General features: G+C 42.5%; 1 protein-coding gene across 1 annotated transcript in view; it reads left to right on the top strand.

Moving 5' to 3' along the window:
- Positions 1-25016, top strand: part of HTT (huntingtin) — a 778980-nt gene that overhangs the window by 426465 nt on the left and 327499 nt on the right. The window contains exons 41-42 of the mRNA XM_078772674.1: positions 137-350; positions 1306-1444. Of these exons, the coding sequence (XP_078628800.1) occupies positions 137-350; positions 1306-1444 (353 nt within the window). The remainder of the gene's footprint in view (positions 1-136; positions 351-1305; positions 1445-25016) is intronic.

Here is a 25016-nt window from a genome sequence, read left to right as displayed (position 1 = left end):
ATCACCCATCAGGCATGCTTCCTTGCACTGGTGCATTATTTCCCACACTTCTGTAACACCTTATGATGATGAAATTGCCATGCTTTACACTTCAAAAACATTTGTCACTTATTTTCATCTTTTTTTTTCAATGTAGGTATTTTTAGGCAAGTTGCAGGAGTGTCAAATAAAGTACTTGAAGAAAAGGCAAAAGAGGATCGCGGTCTGTACTCACTACCACGGTTGAGCGCATTAGCCGGAGCTATTGTCTCGAGACATCCGTGCCCCGTATTGCTTTGGTGCCAACTGCTGCTCATGCTTTCTGATCGTACCGACTACAGTTGGTGGCAGAGGCTCTTGCACACTGAAATGTAAGGATGCCAATGATTTCTTGTGAATTCAGAAAGCTTTTCTTTTAAAATGAGGGCATTTGGTACATGTGCTTCGGAGTCCTGCATCGTTACTTTTTATGATGGTCTTTTGTGAAAGCTTGATAGCAATTTGAAGTACTCAGATGATTCTACTTTCACCTATATGTGAGCTTCTTCAAAGCCATGCACAATTGCGCTGGCGCAGAATCAACTTGCGTTCCATTATTTGCAAGGCCGAGGCAGTACTTCAGCTCACTAACCACAAATAAATACATGTCGAAACTATAACTTTACTAATCCGTTGTTACCAACAACACGTAGCTGCAGTTGTGGTTTTCTCACATTGGCCCTTTAATCACTCTCTTATCACTCTTTAATCACTGCTCACCTTCACTCTTTCATTCCTCTTTTCTCCCACCTCTGGAACAAACTCCCTCACTCTCTTCAATCCCACTCATCCCTCCATGTCTTTAAAACAGCTGTTCACCACCATCTCCCATCCAAAACCTTGATCTTTTCTACCCCTGTTAATTCACCCCAGATCCACTTTTTGAATTACCGACTTCTTTCCTGGAAGTCCTAGCTGTGTTCATGTGTTTTTTACCTCCCCCCCCCATTCCCACGCCTCCTCCCCCCAAGCCCTCTGCCTCCCACAGATCTCCCGATGTCACTGCTCTCAAATGTTGTACTTGTGTGCTTCCCCCTCTCTCCCCATCTTGTCTCCCACTCCCTTTATTTTGTCTGATGTGTCCGTTTGTTTGTTTTTTGTCATGAATGTTAGCTCTTACACGAGGCTCGATCTTGTATCCAAAAAAAAAGAAAAAACTCACTTGAGGCAAATGAAAGGGAAGTGCAGTGCTTTGCCAGTGCAATGATGCTCTGCATTGTGCAGAAGAAACTTTCGTTTTTCTTGTTGCATCATGAAGACCGGTAAAATGTGATGCACTTCTTGTAGGAGACACTCCCTCTCGGGATCCAAGCTGCCATTCATGATGCCCAGTCCAGCGGAGATTCCTGCTGTACCTGTGGAACACATCCTTTGCAATGAGGAGATTGTTCGCCAGGGAGCTTTCATCCTGTTCTCCGATTATGTGGTAAATATTCTCTTGTTTTTGACCGATGTCGGTACTTATGACAATTTTTTCAAAGCTACAGCACAATGGTTCATTTCTGAAGCCAATTACCGAATGTATATACGCTGCTGTTACCTTGATTTCATGAAATGCCCATACAGCCAGACTCCAACAGTCGTGGGAGAGATGTGTTCCTGGAAAATGTGGTGAATGCCGAATCCGCGAATATCGGGGCATTGTTTCAATGCGAAAAAGGGGGATAGGTTCCTGGCGGTTCATGTTTCATGAGGGACAATTTTAAAGTTTTATTAAAATGAATGCACATGATTACAGTTTCATTCAAAATGCTTGCAAGTAAAATAATAACAACAACCGCTAGACTCTTTCCAATTTTTTTTGAAGATACGGTACGTACAGTATTAAGTAACTTTTGATGGTGCTCAAAGATGATGTAAAATCAAGTGAACTCAATGATCATCTCTGAAGAGGACGCAGGTGAGGGTACTGATGAGTCGTCCACCGAAAGCAACGTAGGTGAGAGCTGACACCGACCCATGTGAGGTCACTTATGAGGATGCAGGTGAGATCACTAATGAGGACGCAGGTGAGATCACTAATGAGCTATGCAGGTAGGCAAGGGCGCTGAAGGTGTTGAAGTTGAGGTGGAGGGGCCAGGGCGAAAAAATGGGTGACGAGCTGCTTCGCCGATTGCTGCAGGTTTCTGTGCAGCTCTTTGTATGACAGAAAACATCATGCAACACCCTCTTGAACCGAAGGTACGCTCTATCTATCAATGGGTCGGCATCTTGTAACCTGTCAGCGACTGACCTCGTATCCTGCAGCACCTCAGCCAGGAACTTGACGGTCAGGTTGGACCTCACCACCTCTTCCTCCTCTTCACTGTCCTCCTCCTTGGAAGCCTTAATGATGTCTTCCAACTCCTTCTCAGTCAGCTCCTCACCGTGTGAGACTGAGAGAGACTCCATTTCCTCAAGCTTCATGTTGTCGAAGCCTTCCCCTCCCACTTTCCGTACCAACCCGGCAATTGTATGCCTTTCTTCTGTGGTGTCTGAGGAAACCCCTGAAGTCTTCGACTATCTGTGACCATAGATTGTCGCAGCAAGCGTTGAGGGTGGAGGCTTTGGTTTCGTCCATCAAGTCTTTGATGGCACTGATGCAGTGGGCTATGTTAAACTCCTTGCAACATTTCCCGACAGTCAAGTCAGAGTCAGATTCCATAACATCCAATATGCAACAGAAGGTGTGACAGGTATAACACGTTTTAAATGTTGAAATCACCCCTTGGTCTAGTTGTTGGATCAGGGAGGTTGTTTTGGGCTGGAAGATGACATCGACATTTGAATCGGCCACCTACAGCCCCTAGGGATGTCCAGGAGCTTGTCCACCAGCAGGAGGACCTTGAAGGAGAGGTTATTTTCTGCCAGGTACCTCTCCACTTGAGGGACGAAACAGTTGGGGAACCAATCCATGAAAATGGCAGCTGTTACCCACGCCTTGTTGTGGGCCTTCCAAAATACGAGCAGAGTGTGCGAGCACGCGGGTTCAGGTCGCGCATCATGGGTTTGATCATGCCATCCCCTTTGACATTGGTGCAATGGGGGGAGGGGGGGGGAGGAGTGTGCCCATTGTTTGTGGTAGACGTTAGTGGTGGGGGATGATGGTGGGAGATATTTTTTGCACACGTGTAGCTGCTTTATGCATGACTCGTGAAAGATGCTTTTAGAACAGTTATGCATGCAGCTCATGGCAAATGATTTACACAGCTGGTGACAAATGGTTTGTGTGGGTGGTCAAATATTATTTTGGCACTGTTATGCATGTGACTCATGGAAGATTGTGGTTTTTTTGCACCCTTGAAAAAACGCGTAAATGTAAAACACAGGCAGAGTCGGTGTCAGAACAAATCTAATCGGGGGGGCATTAGGGTAACCGCAGGGGGGCACAAACTGCCGTTTGAGAACTCAATCTATGATGTAAATGCTTGATAAGAGTTTGCCGTCAGTCAACAATCAACACACCAACCCAGTTACACTTATTTAAAAACATGCTGCAAAGTCTCTCTCTTACACACACACACACACACATACACACACACACACACATACACACACACACACACACACACACACACACACACACACACACACACACACACACACACACACACACACACACACACACCCCCACTGCACAAAATATAGCCTACGTGCAATCCACGTCTCTTTCACTCTTTCACTAGTTCACTCTTTCACTCACTGCACTGTGCGTGTCATTGGACCATCATTTGAAATAGACTATTTTTCTCCACTCTTACCGAATAAATGCAGACAGACCCAAAAATCATTCAACATTTTGCGTAATAATCATGAAAGCCAAGGCTGGCATCATAAAGTGAATTAAACGCATGGCTTTACTTACCTTTGGAAGAGTTGCAGGTGGCGAGTGTTGGTGCTGAACCTCCTAAGAATGGTGTCCTTCCACTCAGTTGCGCATTTTCGGGTTAAGTCCCTCTCAAACGCTAGCTGAACCAACTGGGCCTTTCTTTTGTGGAGCATTGCGTGTCTGTGGTCCGAAAATACGTTTCTCAGAGTGGAGAATGCATTCTCGCACATTGCTGTGGAAGCGCCAAATGTTGAGGCATGTTTGAAAGCAGTCAGTACACTGGGCATTCCGATCAGATGTGTGTGGTACTCTGAGAGAATGTGCTGTATAGTCCAATCCCCCTCGATTGGCTGATTGTTTTTGTGAGCTGAAAAACTGTTTAGCAACTTCGTACTCTGTCTCAATTATAGGCGATCGTGACAGGTCCATAATATGTTTCACAGCCTTTACATCAAGAAATGTATCACTTCCTGGATTCAGTGCAACAAGTGCACTAGCCAAGTGTGAGTTCTGCTCGCTGAATCTGTGATCCATCTCTCCAAGCACTGAATCAATAGTGTTGTAGTACAGTCTCTGAAGTTCTGTTTTTTCGTCATCATCCCTGTGTCCTGTAGTTCCCATAACGACAAACTCATCCATATTTGTGTTCGATTTGCGTCTCCGTTTGGGGATCGCTGGTCTCAGTGATGCGCTGGCAGCCGTGGCCATGTCCCACACCTTATTAAACTCCTCGTCAATGAGCATACGGCTTCCTCAAATGTGACCTGATGCAAATATGACCAACAGGGTGTGTTTTGGTTCTTTTCTTATTTTTGTTTTTATTTCATTTCATTTAGCGAAAAGATTTTCACTTTTAATATGATTTTAAAAAAAAAACACCTTTTAGAGGCCATTTTTCCCCGCAAGCGGGGGTTGGCCTTTTTCGAGAACTGTGGTTGTTGTTGTTTTTCGGTCCCCTTTTTGAAGCAATGTTTTACGGCCGGATGCCCTTCCTGACGCCAACCCTTTTTGCCGCCTTTAACGACAAGCAGGGAATTACCAGTGAACTGGTACTCAATTTGCCGACCTCGGAAGGATGACAGGCTGAGTCAACCCCCCTGGCGTTAATTCAGCGATTGACCGGGATTCGAACCCAGGATCCTAGGATCCTAAGCCGGCACCCTAGCCGCTAGCCCAACACCAGGGACTTTTAATATGATAAATATAAATTAATTAATAAAACGCAAAGTTTGGCGCCAAAGGCTTGGCCTGTGGGTGGGGGGTGGGGGGGCACAATAACTCATTGGGGGGGGGCATGGCCGCGAATGCCCCCCCATGACGCCGACTCTGAGCACAGGGCTGTGAATGTAGAAGCAGAGTCATGGACGTGGCTCATGGAGGATGTGCTTTTTTTTTATTTGTACCTCTGCTTTGTGCGTGGCTGGTGGAAGATATGTTTTGGAACTGTTATACACACGGCTGGTGGAAGATGTTTTTTGCGACCACAAAAACCATAAAAACGCGAAGCACAGAGCTGCGAATGTTGGATCAGATCATGTCTTTGGCTCATGGAAGATGTGTTTTTTTGCATACTGTTATGTGCTCCTCCCCAAACCCCGGTCACGGTGTACCTCCGAGCCGCGAGAGGAGTCACGGCAGAAAGATGTGTTATTCTGTATGTCTCAGATCAATGGTGAAACCACACCAATTGTTACCAACAAACAAGTATTGTATTAAGATCACACAAGAATAACAGTACAACAACAATAGTAATCAATTGTACAACCAATATATATTTCCTATGATGGTACCATCAGGTTCGTACAATATAACTCACTGTGTTCCAAGTGAGCGAAAAGAAGAACATTCCCCAATGTCTCTATTCCGGCATCTAGCCAAAGTCGATCCGCTCCAGTGATCGTCAGAACGATGTCTAATCGAGACCAGAATCCCGTTCGGATGACAGTCACAGTCACGCTGCGCAAAGGTGCCCTCAAGGCGACTGGGAAATCACACCCTCGGGTATAGACGTTCCACGGCTCCCAATCGGCGAACCGCAGATTTCCCACTCAAAATCCACGTTACACACACACACCAGATTAACGTCTGAATGCGGTGAAAATGGTTAAAGCGAGGTGAAAAACCTTGAGCGAAGCGCAAATCCTGCGCGAGGTAAAAATGGCCGACGGCCCGTTCTCGTGGCGTAACAGCACTCCGATGATTCTCTCCGGAATCGACCGCAAAACCTGTCACACAGGTTTATCTGTCACAGCGATAACAACTCTGTCGCAGGAATCCCTTTCCCAGGAAACCCAAAGTTCACACGTGACCCTCGTTCGCCAACGTTCGCTCAGGACCTAGAAGCAGCTCGGCTTCTTGTCCGACTCACTCGCTCCACCTTCGTTACTTCCTCCTCTTCCTCTTCGTCGTCGTCCAGTTCCGGTTTCATTTAAAACCTTAACTTTTTTTACCTTTTGAAAATAGTAATCTCTATTTCCCTTAAACGACAACAATAATAGTACATGGAATCAAAAATGTTTGCAGTGGATGAAAACCACAACAACGGAAGTGGCGAATCCATAACAATTCCCCCCCTCAAGAAAGAAAGTTTGAACATAGTGAAAACTTTGCAGGCAAAACTCTTTTAACAAACAAAAGTAAAACTCATACCCAAATGATCAATTCACGTGAACAACAATAATTAATATTCCCCTAAATAAAGCAACAAAACTTCCAAACCACTTGCAGGAATTTCCAAACCACCTACAGGAATGAAGTTAGTTCACTCTGGATAAAGCATCAGCAACGACATTGTCCCTGCCCTTTACATGCTCAATTTCCAAGTTGAACTCCTGCAAAGCCAAACTCCATCTCATCAACCTCTGATTTTTATTTTTCATTTTTTGAATGAAGGTTAAGGGGTTGAGATCAAAAATCCAAAGCAAAGCAAATCTATAGCACTTTTTGAAGGAGGTCGAGCTGAGAGCCAGGTTTCATGGTGGTTGGGTGGTGAGGCCTGGAAGTATTCACTGCATGGACGCATTTAGGGACGTGGAGTTCACAGGTTATTCCGTGTAGGAATCTTGGCTCGGTTGCTCCTGAGCACTCAGTGCTTCCAACTCTTCTCTTGATCATAAAAATCATAATCACGGTTGTAGAGTTGGGTGCTGTAGTCACGTGAGTAACGGTCCCCATCTCGGCTACCACCGTAATAGTCATCCCGTCGAGAGTTACCAAAACTGCGCTGCTGCTGCTGGGACCCTCCGTAGTAATCACGCCTGCGGCCGCCACCAAAACTACGACTCCCACCCCAGGAGCCATAGCCACCCCTGAAACTACCTCCACGTTTTCCTCCTCTGTAGCCCCCTCGACGCCCATGGCCTGCCTTCTCTACTGTTATGGTCCGACCATCCAAATCCTTGCCATTCAAATCCTTTTCTGCATCTTTGGCGTCCTTTGTGTTTTCAAACGTGACAAAGCCAAACCCTCTCGACTTTTGCGTCTCCCTGTCTTTCATCAGCAGCACTTCCAAGAGTGGTCCATATTTGCCAAAGATAGAGTCCAGAACATCTTCACTTGTGTCAACGTTCAGTCCACCTACAAAGAGCTTGTCAACATTGCCTCCATCCATGACTTGTGTGTGCTGACACTTAGTTTCCGGGTACTTGACAAGACGTGCCTTTGCAAAGCGTGACGTCAGTACCTTCTCCTTCTTTTCAGAGCGTTTTCTACCCATAGCATGAGTCACGGCACAGGATGGAAAGATACCCGGAATCTCCTGCTCTAACTGTGCGGTGTTATTTTACATACTAGGCTTTTCAATAAACATCGGATTACCAGAAACTCGACCACCGGCCAAATCATTCCCGATAACAAAAGAGATTTCCTTTACAGGAAGAGTGGCTTGTAAACCTGCGGTGACCGGTCCTGACACCAAATCAGATTTCAAATGGATGACATGAAGAGGAGCTTTAACATAGCCACCAACCCCCTGTAAAAGAACACTAACACCAGTTGCCGTCTTCTCTAACGATGGTAAAATGCCCTCAAGCATCAAAGATTGATGTGCTCCTGTGTCCCTCATTACGCTAACAGGTCTCTGGTTCGTTAATTCTCCATCCAGTGACACAAACCCCTCTGAAATAAAAGGTTTGTAACCCTCTTGAACAAGGTCGTTCTGTGATGCCGTAACTTTGGCATGGGAACCTTCACAAGGCACTGTCCTCCAAGGACGATTTCTCGCATTTGCCAATGCATTCGGAGTTGCACTAGTTTGACTGCGCTCCTGATTTTTCCTTTTCAGGGCGTAACATTGGGACATCAAATGCCCAGGTTTCTTGCAAAAAGCGCAAGTAAGCCCGGAGGAAAAACTCGTGGTCTGCCTCGGGCCCCCCGGAAGATAAGTCTGTCTTGGAACTGTAGTCTTCTGATCCCTAAAAATCGCGGTATCAGATTCGTCCCCATAGTCCTCTCTCGGCCGCCTCCATGAATATTTGTTCTCCGCACCTGATTTACCATAACTCCCCTGGCTAACTCGAGGTGGGAAGTTAGGTTTGTGGAACCCCATCCTGTGTGTCAAGGCATAGTCATCTGCCACGGTTGCTGCCTCATACAACTCTGGTACTTTCTTTTCATCCAGATGTACTTTAATGTCCGCGTGGACACACTGTTTGGATTCCTCCACCAAGATCAAATGTCGCAACAGGTTGAAGTCTTTCCCAAGCCCCTTCGAGTCACACCACCGATCAAACATGGTTTCCTTCATTCTGGCAAACTCCACATGGGTCTCAAACTCCCTCTTCCTGGCATTCCTGAATTTTTGCCGGTAAGCTTCAGGGACCAATTCAGAGGCTTTGAGAATGGTTTTCTTCACTATCTCATAATCTGCACATTGGTCAATCGGTAAAGCCGAATAGATATCTTGAGCTTTACCCATCAGAACACTTTGCACTAACATAGTCCAGGACCCCACAGGCCATTTTAACATTTGAGCCACTTTCTCAAAGTGTAAAAAAAACTTGGCGGCCTCCTTTTCATTGAAGGGTGGAACCAGCCTCACATGCCGACCAACATCCCAAGTGTTCTGACTAGTTGTCGAACTAGCCGGCATGGATACTACTTCTCTCCGTTCTCCCAGTAATTCCAGCTCCTTGAGTTCAAGTTCCTTCTGATACTCCATGTCACGTTCCTTTAACTCCCTTTCGGCTCTCATTTCCTCTGCTCTTTCCTCTGCTCTTCTTTCTTCCTCAGCTCTCCTTTCCTCGAGTTCTCGTTCCTGTTCTGCTCTTTCCTTTTCTGCTTTCCTTTCCTCTGCTTTTAACCTTTCCTGGCTCTGCAGTTGCATCTCCATTTTCCGGACCTCCATATTTTCTTTTTCCTCGGGTAACAAATCCAAGGCTACCTCTTTCCATGCTCCTTGTCCCACCAGAGATTCTACCACCAATGTCTGCATCTCTGCTTTCTTCATATTAACTCGGACCTCCAAGTTAAAATATTTGGCCAATATCAAGAGTTCCGATCTTTTTAACGCTTGGAACTGTGCCTCATTAGGGGATGCCGCAAACTTTTCTGCGTCAAACACCATGGTGACTATTAGTTAGCACCTGTTATAACCTTCACACAAAAATTTTAATTTTTTTAAAGACAAATTTGGGAATGTTAGAAAAACTCCAAATTTGGTAATTTTGGGAATGTTCGGGAATCCTATCCCGGACGAGTGTTGGGGAATTTAATCCTGGACGAGCCCCCAATTTCTGGAACGTGCTCCTCCCCAAACCCCGGTCACGGTGTACTTCTGAGCCCCGAGAGGAATCACGGCAGAAAGATGTGTTATTCTGTCTGTCTTAGATCAATGGCAAAACCACACCAATCAAACAAGTAACAAGTTACCAACAAACAAGTATTGTATTAAGATCACACAAGAATATTAACAGCACAAAAAATAATAGTAATCAATTGTACAACCAATATATCCTTCCTATGATGGTACCATCAGTTTCGTACAAGGTAACTCACTGTGCTCCAAGTGAGTGAAACCAGAACATTCCCAATGTCTCTATTCCGGCATCAAGCCAAAGTCGGTCCGCTCCAGTGATCGTCAGAACGATGTCTGATCGAGACCAGAATCCCGTTCGGATGACAGTCAGTCACGCTGCCAAAGCTGCGCAAAGGTGCCCTCAAGGCGACTGGGAAATCACACCCTCGGGTATGGATGTTCCTTGGCCCCCAATCGGCGAACCGCAGATTTCCCACTCAAAAGCCACATTACACACACACACACCAGATTAACGTCTGAATGCGGTGAAAATGGTTAAAGCAAGGTGAAAAACCTTGAGCGAAGCGCAAATTCTGCGCGAAGTAAAAATGGCCGACGGCCCGTTCTCGTGGCGTAACGGCACTCCGATGATTCTCTCCGGAATCAACCGCAAAACCTGTCACGCAGGTTTATCTGTCACAGTGATAACAACTCTGTCGCAGGAATCCCTTTCCCAGGAAACCTAAATTTCACACGTGACCCTTGTTCGTCAACGTTCGCTCGGGACCTATAAGCAGCTCAGCTTCTTGTCCGACTCACTCGGCTCCGCCTTCTCTACTTCCTCCTCTTCCTCTTCGTCGTCGTCCGGTTCCAGTTTCATTTTAAACCTTAACTTTTTTTTCCTTTTGAAAATAGTAATCTCTATTTTCCTTAAATGACAACAATAATAGTACATGGATTCAAAAATGTTTACAGTGGATGAAAACCACAACAACGGAAGTTACGAATCCGTAACAATACGCACAGCTGCTTTATGCATGGCTGGTGGTATATATATATATATATATATATATATATATATATATATATATATATATATATATATATATATATATATATTTATATATATATATATATATATATATATATACATATATATATATATACACATATACACACATAAATACATACAGTGCATTCAGAACGTGTGTGTGTGTGTGTGTGTGTGTGTGTGTGTGTGTGTGTGTGTGTGTGTGTGTGTGTGTGTGTGTGTGTGTGTGTGTGTGTGTGTGTGTGTGTGTGTGTGTGTGTGTGTGTGTGTGTGTGTGTGTGTGTGTGTGTGTGTGTGTGTGTGTGTGTGTGTGTGTACAGTGCATTCAGAAAGTATTTAGACCCCTTCACTTTTTTCACATTTTGTTATGTTGCAGCCTTATGTTGAAATCGTTGAAATTCATTTTTTCCCTCATCAATCGCCACTCAATACCCCATAATGACAAAGAGAAAACAGGATTTTAGAAAGTTTTGCAAATTTATTAAAAAGAAAAAACTGAAATTTCACATTGACATAAGTATTCAGACCCTTTGCTATGACACTTGAAATTTAGCTCAGGGTCCCTCCCATTTCTCTTGACCATCTTTGAGATGTTTCTACACCTTGATTGGAGTCGACCTGTGGTAAATTAAATTGATTGGACATGATTTGGAAAGGCACACACCTGTCTATATAAGGTCTCACAGCTGACAATGCATATCAGAGCAAAAACCAAGCCATGAGGTCGAAGGAACTGCCTGCAGAGCTCAGAGACAGAATTGTGTCGAGGCACAGATCTGGGGAAGCCTACAAACATATTTCTGCTGCATTGAAGGTTCCCAAGAGCACAGTGGCCTCCATGATTCTTAAATGGAAGAAGTTTGGAACAACCAGGACTCTTCCTAGAGCTGGCCGCCCGGCCAAACTGAGCAATCGGGGGAGAAGGGTCTTGGTAAGAGAGGTGACCAAGAACCCGATGGTCACTCTGGCTGAGCTCCAGAGATCCTGTGTGGAGATGGGAGAAACGTCCAGAAGGACAACAAAAACTGCAACACCCCACCGATCTGGGCTTTATGGCAGAGTGGCCAGACGGAAGACTCTCTTCAGTGAAAGACACATGAAAGCACGCTTGGAGTTTGCAAAAAAGCACCTAAAGGACTCTCAGACTGTGAGAAACAAGATTCTGTGGTCTGATGAAACCAAGATTGATCTGTTTGGCTTCCGTCTGGCCACTCTGCCATAAAGCCCAGATCGGTGGATATATATATACACACACACTTATTACGAGTCACTAAATTCCTAATGGCAACACTATTAATGTGGGCGCGATATGGTTTCTGACACTCTCGCCCATGTAATACTTATTGTCAGCTTTTGGGAGAAAATTGAAGTTAACATTCAGTGAAATTTCCTCTCCAACACCAGAAAGTTTCAAGCAATCCTAATTGGAATAATTTGCCTCACTAGGCATCTGTGAACAGGATGGACTGGTTAATGGTTCGGACAGCGATCAACGTGAGGAGGGCAGCAGGCTGTTATGCAACTGACCCTTGGGGTATATCCATCTGGAAAGGCTTCATTAGTTCATCTCACGTAAGATGGCCATATCTCAGCCTAATTACCAAGGGCTATTGACGTATCTTGAGACATTTGGGCAGGTCCTGAAAAATGCTCGTTGGTATTTAGTTTTATGAATTCAATGTGTCCATAGATAATCAGTCGCTGGGTAAGTGATTGATCATTGTTCAGTTTGTCAATAAGCTCGATTTTTTTTTCTTTTTGAGACGTGCGATTTAAGTTCATTAACTGTAGTCGCGAGTGTTGTTCTTTGCTAATAGTCATTTATTATTGAATAGGAACATTTCGAGGAGACATAGCATTCACCTGAGATTCCTCTTAGGTCCATTGGGCGGTTTTTAGAAAGTATTGTTGAGTCGTTAATCTATCTATAATTCCACTAATCTCTGTGTGTATGTTTGTATGTATGTTTGTATGTTTGTCTGTGACTGCTGTTTCTCGACAACTACCGGTCCGATATACTTGAAACTTGCCACGTATATTGCTGGGGACCCGAGGATGTGCCTTTTCAAGGTTTCATATTAATCGGAGAAGTAGTTACCGAGCTATGTCCAAAAAACGATTCAACCAATCAGAGAGCAGCGAGCTATCACGTGTGCCGAACGTGGCGAACAGACTCTGCCTCGGATGGCACATTTGAGAGCGTATTCATTTATTTCCCGTCGGCAAACTATGTTGGCGCTATGTTGGCGTTAAACAATGTTTTAAAACTAATTAAAACTAATTTGCGATTCTTTCGCTTTGCGATGCGATTTGCGATTGCGTTAAACTCGCTCGGGCGTTAAACTATGTTTTAAAACTAATTAAAACTAATTTGCGATTCATTCGCTTTCCTGCGTGTTTGTGCACGCGATGGCGATTTCTTTTATTCTTTACCAAACTCCGCAAGCCGTTAGCTTTGGACCAAACCATTTCATGTAAATAGAGGGGGGGGGGGGGGGGGGGGGATTGTCACCGTACTCGCAAGCCGTTCGCTTTGGGCCAAACCATTTCATGTAAATAGAGGGGGGGGATTGTCACCGTACTCGCAAGCCGTTCGCTTTGGACCAAACCATTTCATGTAAATAGAGGGGGGGGGATTGTCACCGTACTCGCAAGCCGTTCGCTTTGGACCAAACCATTGCATGTAAATAGAGGGGGGGGGATATACTTTTAGATATATATATAGTACGGGCATGCCCTAGTTACTGATAATGCTGCGAAGGTTTGAGAGAGACTTGAATACACTTGTGAAGAAATAATTGGAAGCATTATGTGAAATAAGACCGTGCTTGTTCACCCATCTTCTGCTCGAGCTCTTCCACGAGGCTCGATGATGAGTACTAAAAATGTTGATTTGGCGGAACATTTGAAGCTCATTTTAGCGTCGACTGTTGGAGAGTAACTGATTGGGGTTTCAAGTGTGCCAATACTCTCAGAACCGTTTTAAGGTATATTAAGGTTCCTCATGGAAAGGCTGTGTTGAGGTCGTTACCTCCGCCATAGAAGGTGCACAGAGGTTATGTTTTCACTCCTGTCTGTCTGTTTGTTTTTCTGTGAGAAGGATATCTCAAAGTTGTGTAACAAGGACGAATTGATTTTTGCAAAGATCTGAATCAGGATCCAGATACGAGAACGATTCTTCACCATTGTGAGATAGGACTAAAATCGATATCTCAAAAAATGATGGACAAATGTTTTCAGGTGATCCACTAAAAAATTATGGACAGATCCACTAAATTAGGTGGATGAGTTGGGTAGGTGACACGAACAAGCCGATTCGATTTTGGGTACGCTCCGGATCCTGATCAGGCCTATCATTGGAATACAAAACATAAACTGTTCAGCCTGGTGGAGGTATGTTCTCCACCAAGTGTCGTTCTAGTTATTCCTCCGTCCCCGAAGGTGGCCGGAGGCATTATTGTCCCCCGTCGCACCGCGGAGCGAAAGGGGGACTATGGTTTTCCCCTCCTTCCGTGTGTCCGTCCGTGCGTGCGTGCGGACGTGCGTGCATGCGTGTGTAAGCGAAGGACCGCATTCGAATTTGGTGTGTGGGTGCAACCCACGTCAAAATCCAAGATGGCCGCCACCATGTATGTCTGATGCCATGTATGTCTGAACCTTGTGAGCGGAATATCTTGAAAAATAAGCGAAGTACCAACTTCTAATCTGGCGTGTGGGTGTATCTAGGCATAAGGAAGAACGCTATTGAAAATTGGGTCGCCACGTCAAAATCCAAGATGGCCGCCGCCATGTATGTCTGAACCTTGTGAGCTGAATATCTTGAAAAATAAGCGAAGTACCAACTTCTAATCTGGTGTGTAGGTGTATCTAGGCAAAAGGAAGAACGCTATTGGAAATTGGGTCGCCACGTCAAAATCCAAGATGGCCGCCACCATATATATGTCTGAACCTTGTGAGCGAAATATCTTGAAAAATAAGCGAAGTACCAACTTCTAATCTGGTCTGTGGGTGTATCTAGGCATAAGGAAGAAACCTATTTAAAATTGGGTCGCCACGTCAAAATCCAAGATGGCCACCGCCATATATGTCTGAACCTTGTGAGCGGAATATCTTGAAAAATAAGGGAAGTACCAACTTCTCATCTGGTGTGTGGGTGTATCTAGGCATAAGGAAGAACGCTATTGAAAATTGGGTCGCCACATCAAAATCCAAGATGGCCGCCTCCATGTATGTCTGAAGCTTGTCAGCGAAATATCATATCATAGCATGTTTTCTGCGTCGTCCACTTTGTCAACTCACATCACTTCCCCGACGGGGGACCTAGGCGTAACGCTTGTGTTTTCGGGTTGTCGGTCAGTCCATCCATACGGGCTAAACCTCGTTTTTCTCAGCAACCATATGTCCGATTGAGACGAAACTTACAGGGTGGGAGTGACACCTCTGCAGAAAGTTTTCATGACAACTGTGATGTCATACGTGGTATGTGTTTTCATGACAACGTATGGCATGGCAGCCAGCTTTGATTGAACGCAAAAATTATAAAAATTATTTCTCGGAAACCGCTCAATTGACACATTTTAAACTTGGCACATTGTCAAGTACTCCCAATGCGGAACAAAAGCATGATAATGATGACATCAGAGGTGAAGTGGTATACCAGCCAAAAATGTTTTAATTGAATTCCTTATCTTAAAAATCTGAAATTACATGCATAAGATCTATGACATTTGTTTTGAAATATTAAACATGACATTATGGGTCACTTAGTTTGGCAGCCATATTGGATTTAACCTAAAACCTTAAAAAAGCATCTTCTGCCAAACCACCAAATCGATTGACTCAAAACTTTACGTGTCATTGACTAGGCTTGGCGATTAAATGATGGCCACGAAAACGTCATTGGTCACATGGTGTGGCAGCCATATTGGATTGAAGGAAATATTAAATAATTATATCTCTGAAACTGCTTACCCTCTCGATGCGAAATTTTACAAATATCATCCAACACCATTGTTACATATAATTTGAAAATGATGTCGTAGGTCACGTGGTTTGGCAGCCATATTGGATAGAAAAACGAACCTAATCAGATCAACACTAAACTTCACAAACGTGATCCCCTACCAATACATATGCAAAGTGTACATTTTTAAAGGTCATATGTCACGTGGTGTAGCAGCCATATGCCATATTAGCTTGAAAGCCGATATTTATAAAAAATCCCTTCTCTGAAACTGCTTCAACGATCGATGTGAAACCTATCATGGCTGGTGAAAATGTGATACTTGAAAACAGCCCAAGGGATTTAAATCGAACTTGTTTATTGCACACTTTTATTTAACTTCATCTTAACTTTGTTTGTTTGTCCCGTTTCAAATCTTTGAGCTGTTCATTTTCAAGGTTCCATACGTCCTGGAGAGCTGAAATTTGGCCCATAGTCCTCCTTTCTTTTACATTTTCATCCATCAAAATGTAATAACTCCCCCCCCCCCCCCCCCAAAAATTGGTTTAAAATTTCTTTAAAAAAATAAGTGTGTAGCCTTAAAACATGTTTTTTCATTTACTTGTTTTTAGGACCATGAACAAGGGCATCTACCCGTTGTTGGACTATGTGGAGGAATATTGGTGACGGTCGCATTGTTCTAGTTTTTTAATGGGTTTTTTTTCTGACATGTACAAAACAAAATTGTTATATTTAGAGAGCATGATGCCTTGTGTTCATGCTTCCATGCAATTTATCAATGTATCACTGTGTAATGTTGTTCTAAATATCCTATAGCACCTTCCACAATTGATCCACAATGTTTGGTTACATTGGAATTTTCTCAGTATCCATATTCTCATATCGTCTCAATGATGATAAAATTGGGACTTTGTGCAGGCCAAGCCATCTTTGCGAGTGTTTCTTCAACTTATTTATGTCCCTGTTCGTTTTTTTTGCCACATTGCCTGTATGTTTGGGGTCATTGTCTTGTTTGAAGATGAATCTCCACCCAATGACATGTTCCTGAGAGAATGGCTTGATGTATCAAAACCTGCCCACACCTGTCGGTAATGAGTCTAACCTTTGATTTTATTTAAATGTTCAACACCCTTGGCTGAGATGCAGCCCCACACTAGCATTGATCCACTCCTGTGCTTTACTGTCGGTGTTATACACTGACTGTTTTACCGCTCCCTGATCCGCCTTCGAACAATTATTCGCTCCCTGATCCGCCGTTCATTATTGCCAAACAGTTCGAACTGGGACGCATTTGTAAAGAGCACCTTTTTCCTGGTTTCGACATTCCACTATTTCATTTCTGCTGCCTGTTGTACGCTGCTCCTTTCCTATGCCATCTCCAGGCGCTGCATAACGTCATTGCCGGACACCTAAGTGGGCTCGGCAATGACGCACGCTGAAAGGGAGTACTCGGTTTTCATTCTGGTTGTTTTCTTGCTTTCTTGTTGTACACCGCTCCTTTCCGATGCCATCTCCAGGCATTGCAAAACGTCATTGCCGGGCACTGAAGGGGGCTCGGCAGTGACGCACGCTGAAAGGGAGTACTCAGTTTTTACTCTGGTTGTTTTCTTGTTTGTTTGTTTGTTTGTTTGTTTGTCCAGGCAATATCTCAGCCATCCTTTGAGCTAGGAAGCTGAAATTTCGGCACGAAAGTGAGCAAGTCCTTTGTCAAAAACTGTATTTTTTGTTTTTTGATTAATCAATTAATTGATGAGTTATTTAATTATTAGTGATTAATTAAGTACTTATTTAATTAATCAAATTTCCTTTCTCTTCTGACCATTATCTCAGGCACCTTTTGAGTTCGGAAGCTGATATTTGGACATGCCAATGACCAGGTGATTTGGCTGCAAAGGCTATTTTTGATTTATTAATTAATCAATTAATCAATTAATAGCTTAATTATTTAATTATTCGATTAACGCCCCAAAACTTTTTTTTTTAAGTTACAGAATCTGATGAAATGGTGGTGGTTTATGTGTTCTGTGACAGAATTGATTAATAATTTAATTTTTTAATGATTATTATTTATTTATTTTCATTATTAATCATTTATTTATTTTCTTTCTCATTTGGCCAATATCTCAGGCACCTTTTGAGCTGGGAAGCTAATATTTGGACATGACAGTGACCAAGTGATGTGGCTATCAAGGATATTTTTGATTTATTGATTAATCATTTAATCGATTAATTATTTATTTATTAATCGATTAATTTATTTATTGATTAATCAATTATTTAATTTTTTATTAATGACTTATTTTATTAAATTTCTAAAAGATACATCTTCAGATGAAGCACTAGTGGTTCAGTTATGCTATTAGCCAATTGATTAAGAAAATATTTTGTGATAATCTTTTATTGATTTTAATTATACAATTAATCAATCAATTATTGTACACCTCTCCCTCCCAATGCAGCCTCTGTGAGCTGCACTGCGGTATTGCCGGGCGCCTGAGGCGCCCCGGCAATGCCGCGCTGTAGGATATTTAATTATTTAGCATGGGGGCGGTGTACTTTGAATGTATCTGTACTTGTCTGTTTACTTGGTTTTCCGGGCGATATCTCAGCCATCCTTTGAGCTAGGAAGCTGAAATTTCGGCACAATAGTGAGCAAGTCCTTTGTCAAAAACGGTATTTTTTGTTTTTTGATTAATCGATTAATTGATGAGTTATTTTATTATTAGCGATTAATTCAGTACTTATACATTTCCTATCTCTTCTGGCCATTATCTCAGGCACCTTTTGAGTGAGGAAGCTGATATTTGGACATGCCAATGACCAAGTGATTTGGCTGCAAAGGCTATTTTTGATTTAGTGATTCATCAATTGATTAATTAATCGATTAATTATTTAATTATTCGATTAATGACTACTTTTTTTTTTTTGAGTTTCAGATTCTGATGAAATGGTGGTGGTTTATGTGTTCTATTAGCAAATTGATTAATTGTTAAATTTTTTATGATTATTATTTATTTATTTTCATTATTAATTATTTATTTGTTTTTTTATTTCTCATCTGGGCAATATCTCAGGCACCTTTTGAGCTAGGAAGCTGATATTTGGACATGACAATGACCATGTTATTTGGCTGTAAAGGGTATTTTTAATTTATTGATTAATTAATTAATCGATTAATTATTTAATTATTAGATGAATGACTTAATTAATTAATTTCTTTAAAGTTACAGATTCTGATGAAATGGTGGTGGTTTATGTGTTATATTAGCGAATTGATTAATTATTTCATTTTTTTTGATTATTATTTATTTATTTTCAATATTAATTATTTATTTATTTTATTTCTCATGGGCAATATCACAGGCACCTTTTGAGCTAGGAAGCTAATATTTGGACATGACAGTGATCAAGTGATGTGGCTACAAAGGATATTTTTAGCCGCGTCGCAGATGCTGCTCAAAGAGTGCCCTCTGCTGTTGTTGTTGTTGTTCTTCTTCCTCCTCTTCTTCTTCTTCTTCTTGTTCTTGCAGAGAAGACAAAACCTCAAAGCTCCACCCATTCTGGGAACCATAGCTCCACCCATTCTGGGAGAGCCTTCATATAAACAAATATCCACCATTTTATTAACTCGCATAGCTTTGAGGCCTGTTTTGTAGGCCCGTGGTGTCTTCCTCTCTCACACAGTTTTATTTCAAATCAAATTCGATATATCATTTCATTTTTCACAGTCGCTAACATAGTTTTAGACTCGGTTGAAAAAAAACGGGAAGAAAATCCGATGAAAGTTGCCCTTTATAGAACGAAATGAATTCTCAAAGGCCTGTAACTTCAAGTCCATTGAGATTTTTTTTTTTTTAATTGCGGCATGGTCAGTCATACACCGCCCGAAATAAGAGACGGGAAAATGCCGAGATATATATATTTTGTTTAAATTGCGGCATGGTCAGTCATACACCGCCCGAAATAACAGACGGGAAAATGCCGAGATATATTAAAAATTCGTCCATTTGATGACAATCGTCACGATGAAATATTTAATTTATACGTCGTCACAATAATGTGGAGAGAGGAGCATAGCTTCGTTCACGTGTCGCCACACACGGGAAATTGCCGAGATTTTTTTTTTTTAAATCGCGGCATGGTCAGTCATACACCGCCTGAAATAACAGATGGTAAAATGCCGAGATATATTAAAAATTCGTCGCCACACACGGGAAATTTCCGAGATATATTTTCACTTTGCACAAAAATAACATCAAGTAATCGAATCAATAGGAATGTCCTGTGCCTATAACATCGACGTTATAGGCACAGCTGCATCTAGGCATTGTGTAACATCGACGCGGCTTTTGTTTTAATTAAAACTTTTTGTACTTGTTGATTTATTGATTAACACTTGCCTACTTGCATGAGATGCGTTTTTATGCCTCCAGCGACAAAGTCGCCGTAGGCATTATGTTTTCAGGTTGTCCATCTGTCCGGTCCGTCCATCCGTGATAGGTTTTCGTTCCCGTGATGACTTGAGAACTGCTCAAGGGATCTTAGTCAAGCAGGTATGTATAATGAGGTAAAGATTAATTGATTAGATTTTGGGGTCACGAGGTCAAAGGCCATAGGTCAGAGGTCATGTTAGGTAAAAAAAAGTCCTGTTACCGTGATAATTTGTGAACCAATGATGGGATTCTGATCGAATTTGGTACAGTTGTGTAGAATGATGTAAAGATGAACTGATTAGATTTTGGGGTCAAGAGGTCAAAGGTCAAAGTCTGTAATCGGTCTATAACTTTAGAACGGCTGAAGTGATCTAATTCAAACTTTGTACAGGTATGTATAATGATGTAAACATGAACTGATTAAATTTTGGGTCAAGAGGTCAAAGGTCAAAGTCCTTAATAGGTCTATAACTTGAGAACGGCTGAAGTGATCTAATTCAAACTTGGTACAGGTATGCATAATAATGTAAAGATTAACTGATTAGACTTTGGGGTCAAAGGTCAAAGTCAAAGTACGTAATAGGTCTATAACTTGAGAACGGCTTGAGAACTTGAGAATTTCCCCCCCCTCCCCTTCCCACGCCTCCTCCCCCCAAGCCCTCTCCCTCCCACACATCTCCCTGCTCTTAAATGTTGTGTGCTCTCAAGTGTTTGTGTGCTTCCCCTTCTCTTGTCTTCCGCTCCCTCTTTTTATATATTTTGTTTGTCTGGTTGATTTGTTTGTGAAATAAATATCAGCTCTTTCATGAGCCTCGATTCAGTATACAAAAAAAACAAAAACGGCTGAAGTGATCTAATTCAAACTTGGTAAATGTATGTATAATGATGTAAACATGAACTGATTAAATTTTGGGTCAAGTGGTCGAAGGTCATAGTCTGTAATAGTTCTATATCTTGTGAATGGCTGAAGTGCTCTAATTCAAACGTGGTACAGAAATGTACAATGATGTAAAGATGAAATGATTAGATTTTGGGGTCCCAAGGTCAAAGGCTAAATGTCAGAAGCCATGTCAGGTAAAAATGTGATAACTTGTGAACAGCTGAAGGGATTTAAATTAAAACTTGGTACAAGTATTATCATGATGTAATCATGTGGGCAGAGGCATATCGATCGACGTCGTGACGTTGAAGAGTGTTGTTCTAGTTTATTACATATTTGCATCTTATGCCATTTTTCCTGTTTCCATAACCAATTATTACCAATACTGTCTATATTGAAATACTGTTGTTATGCATTAGGACTCTTGCAAGCATCTTATTTATAGGATTGCAAGATTTGATTCCTACCCTGGTATTTTTACTTTACATGCACAAGTTCTGCAATATTGTGAGAAGCGGTGTTTTTGCACCTCATAATTCCAGCTTATGATCATAATCCTTCGTGTCATGCGCAAATTGGATGATAAATGAAAAGCCACATTAGGCGAACGCGTAATCTGGTTTCGCTGGGGAAAATGTCCTTGTTGCCGCTTGGTTTTCTTGACAGTCGGAGATTTAAAATGCATTTCAAAGTGTCCAAACTAATGGAATTTATGTTCGCTTTTTCTGCACATCCCAGATTTCCTACTCTCCGTTGTGTCGGCCTATTTCTCTGGGATGGAATGACTTTGATTTGGGTTGACAAATTGCACATCTTCCCTGCCCGAGTTTTAAAGAGCCTCTGCTTTGAGAATTCACTGCAAGCTAATCCCATAAACACAGGCTTGACATGCACCATGTAATTGAGCCATTTCCCCCTCTTACTATTGCATTGGAATGATAAGTTGACAAAGTACAAACGTGACCACGTTTATGCATAAAGCTAAAATAGCCATGGAGCTGTACAACATCTGTTTGCTGTTCTGCTGGCGTCCTGCTGTTTTCTCCATACTAGGACACCTTTTCCTTACGGGAGTGGAAGGAAGGACCATTCTTCTCTGGTGTATATAGATTACAGTAGATCTCGGGTCAGGCTTCAAGAACATCAGGGGTGTGTTTCTTTTCCAAGTTTTTTGTTTGAGCGCTCGCCAAGTTGTTTAAGCATTCGAGAAAATGCACCATTCAAAACCATTGATAAGGAATGGCTGACTTGGCTAGCGCTAGCTAGCTGCTTCGTAACTAAACATACCCCGGGTTTCCTCCCTTTGAATTTCATGTTAAACAGCAAGAGCAACCGTTTCAAAAGATACTTAAACATGTTTGTGGTTGATATTAATTTTTACCTCTGGTATGGTTGTTCCCACCAAAACAGCACGATTAGCTATTTATTTACGTTAACACAGCACTTGTTCAAGGAGGGAAAACCGCTTGGTGAGACGGGATATTTATCAGTATTGATATTATTTTGTATTAATATTAATATTTTGCTGCTATATTTATTGTTTACCTTTGTTTTTATAAGCGGCCTTGGAAAACGCCACAATAAAGCTATCTTAACACGGATATACACATTAACACGCAACCCCCTTTGTGGGGAAAACCCCATTTTGGGTGGAGTGGAAGTTAAAGCGCTTATTCTCCATGTCATGTTTGGTTGTGATTGGATAAGTAGCGACCAAATGTATTGCAGTCAAAATTGTCACAGACAGACAGACAGACAGACTGATAAAAAAAAATTTTTAAAACCACCTTTAGAGGCCATTTTTCCCCGCAAGCGGGGGTTGGCCTTTTTCGGGGACCGTGGTTGTTGTTTTTTGGTTCCCTTTTTGAAGCAATGTTTTACGGCTGGATGCCCTTCCTGCCGCCAACCCTTTTTGTCGCCTTTTTACGACAAACAGGGAATTACCAGTGAACTGGTACTCAATTTGCCGACCTCGGAAGGATGACAGGCTGAGTCAACCCCCCTGACGTTAATTCAGCGATCGACCGGGATTCGAACCCAGGATCCTAGGATCCTAAGCTGGCACCCTAGCCACTAGCCCAACACCAGGGCTGTTGCTAGCTAGCCCAGCGCTAGCTAGCCCAACACCATATTCACACACCAAATTGCGTATTTTAGTGTGAGGTTTTCGGAGGATTTTTTCCGCTGGCAACTTTTCATCGGTAGCATTTTAGTGCCCAGTAAACGTTTTGTTGAGGGCATTATGAATCAACCAAAATGCATGCAGTGAGGGTGTCACCTCAAGATAATTTACAAGGTGGGGCAGATTGACTGCCTCCTCCCTAAGGATCATTTGTGAGCCAGGTTGGCTTTTACTGATAATCCAGTAGCAGCATTGTACAGTACTGTTCCTGCAAGACTAACTGAGTTTATAGAAGTCTAAAATCCAAATCCTTCCAACTGCTGCCTTCATCTAGATTGGAACCTGCAGCTTTTGAGATGGCAGCCCATTCCGAGGCTGCCGACGTATTTTGAAAGTTATACTTTGCCTCTTTCTTTTGAAATGCATTGCTGCTACCCGTTCTCCTTTTGCAGTGTCGCTATTCCTTAACATAAATATTACTGCCAGAAATAATAACAATCTTTTTTTTTTTTTTCAAATACAGTATTTGTTTCACGTACAACGATCAGCTTTCTATTTGGGCTCATGAAAGAGGAAAGGTACAGAGGGCACAAAAGCCATGGCATTTGGGGCAGCAGTTCAATGCAACAAATGCAAGAATGAGGAGAGAGAAGGGCAGGGAACATGTTTGTGTGAGTGTCGAGTTAGGTAGGGTTCATGCGAGTAAAACAGGAGAAAAGAGAAAAAGAAATAGTGTGGGTGTGTGATAAGCCTAGATTTTGGGAGTTGAACCAAAAGGGGGTTTATGGAAGAACACCTTCATCCTGGAGGAGTTGGGAATGGTTGGAGTGCTGAAAGAGCAGAGGGAGCTTGACTGGAGGAATGGAAGTAAAAAAGAAAACAACGAACATAGATGCCACCAACCTGCCTGCAATGTGAGAGCATTAGACCTTGTGCTTTGATTGTCCTGTGCATCCTGGGAGATTCCAATAATGTTGGGAGCTTCGGATTTCACAGAATCTCGGAGAGACTCAGAGGGGAGAGCAGTACACCATTGAGCTTTGGCCAAAGGCCTTGTTAGCTGAGAGTCATTCTGATTTTTCAATAATTGACTTGGATCGACAAAGTATGCCCAGTCTCTTGTTAAGCTGGCCTTTGGTGGCCAGCCTTGCTACAGGGTCAGCCCAGGAGAGGTCATGACTAATGAGTCGTAGAAGTTCAAGTGACCGGAACATCTTACGTGGAAATATATAGGTTGACCGTGAAATAGATAGGTGCATTTGATGATCCTTCTGGAGCAATAGGATGACCGTAGGATCGGCTATGATTGAAAGATGTGTTCCATTCATCAGACCAGTTTCTAATCAATTCCAGATCAGCAGAGTGATGGTGGAGTGGTTGGTTGCGTACAGCCTCACATTCCCCTCAGTTGTTTAAGTTTGATTCCATGCTCAGGCGGAAGATCCCGCACTTTACTCGGGAGTTGAGACATGTCCTGGACTGGTGCTTAGTCACAGAAATAGGTCATGATCTGCTATGAACACCCGAGTACTCTGTCGAGAGTACACATGGGCCTTCACCAACATGACAATCACCAACTACATGCAGTACTTACAATGCTGAGCATGTAGGAGCCAATTAATAAATGTTTTAAACTATTGGGTACATTTGTAGAAATACATACTTTGGTTTGAGGTTGATTAAGAGATTCTGGTTGGGGCAGCTCTGAGCAGAATTTGGAAGGATATATTAGGTTCCCAGAGTTGGCAAATTTAGGGATAGGGGGGAGTGGGGGCAGAATCATTGGAAGAAAAGTAAAAACACAACAAAAGAACAAGTGCAACACAGGCCTGACCTTCAATGTCAAGCTCATTAATACATATTGAGATGGTTCGTTTGGAGGTTCCAAGTTGTGAGCAGTGATTGTATTGGGGAAAGATGTGAGGTGGAGGGGGTTTGTGTGAAGGTGCTAAAAACACAACAAATACAACAAAGCAAAGGTAAATGGCAAGCGTGTATGTCAGGTTG

This window comes from Myxine glutinosa, chromosome 2, assembly GCF_964187855.1.
Source record: "Myxine glutinosa chromosome 2, kmMyxGlut1.1, whole genome shotgun sequence".
In the NCBI taxonomy this organism is placed as follows: domain Eukaryota; kingdom Metazoa; phylum Chordata; class Myxini; order Myxiniformes; family Myxinidae; genus Myxine; species Myxine glutinosa.
Note: the sequence above shows the minus strand (reverse complement) of the source record. Positions and strands in the feature narration are given on the sequence as shown.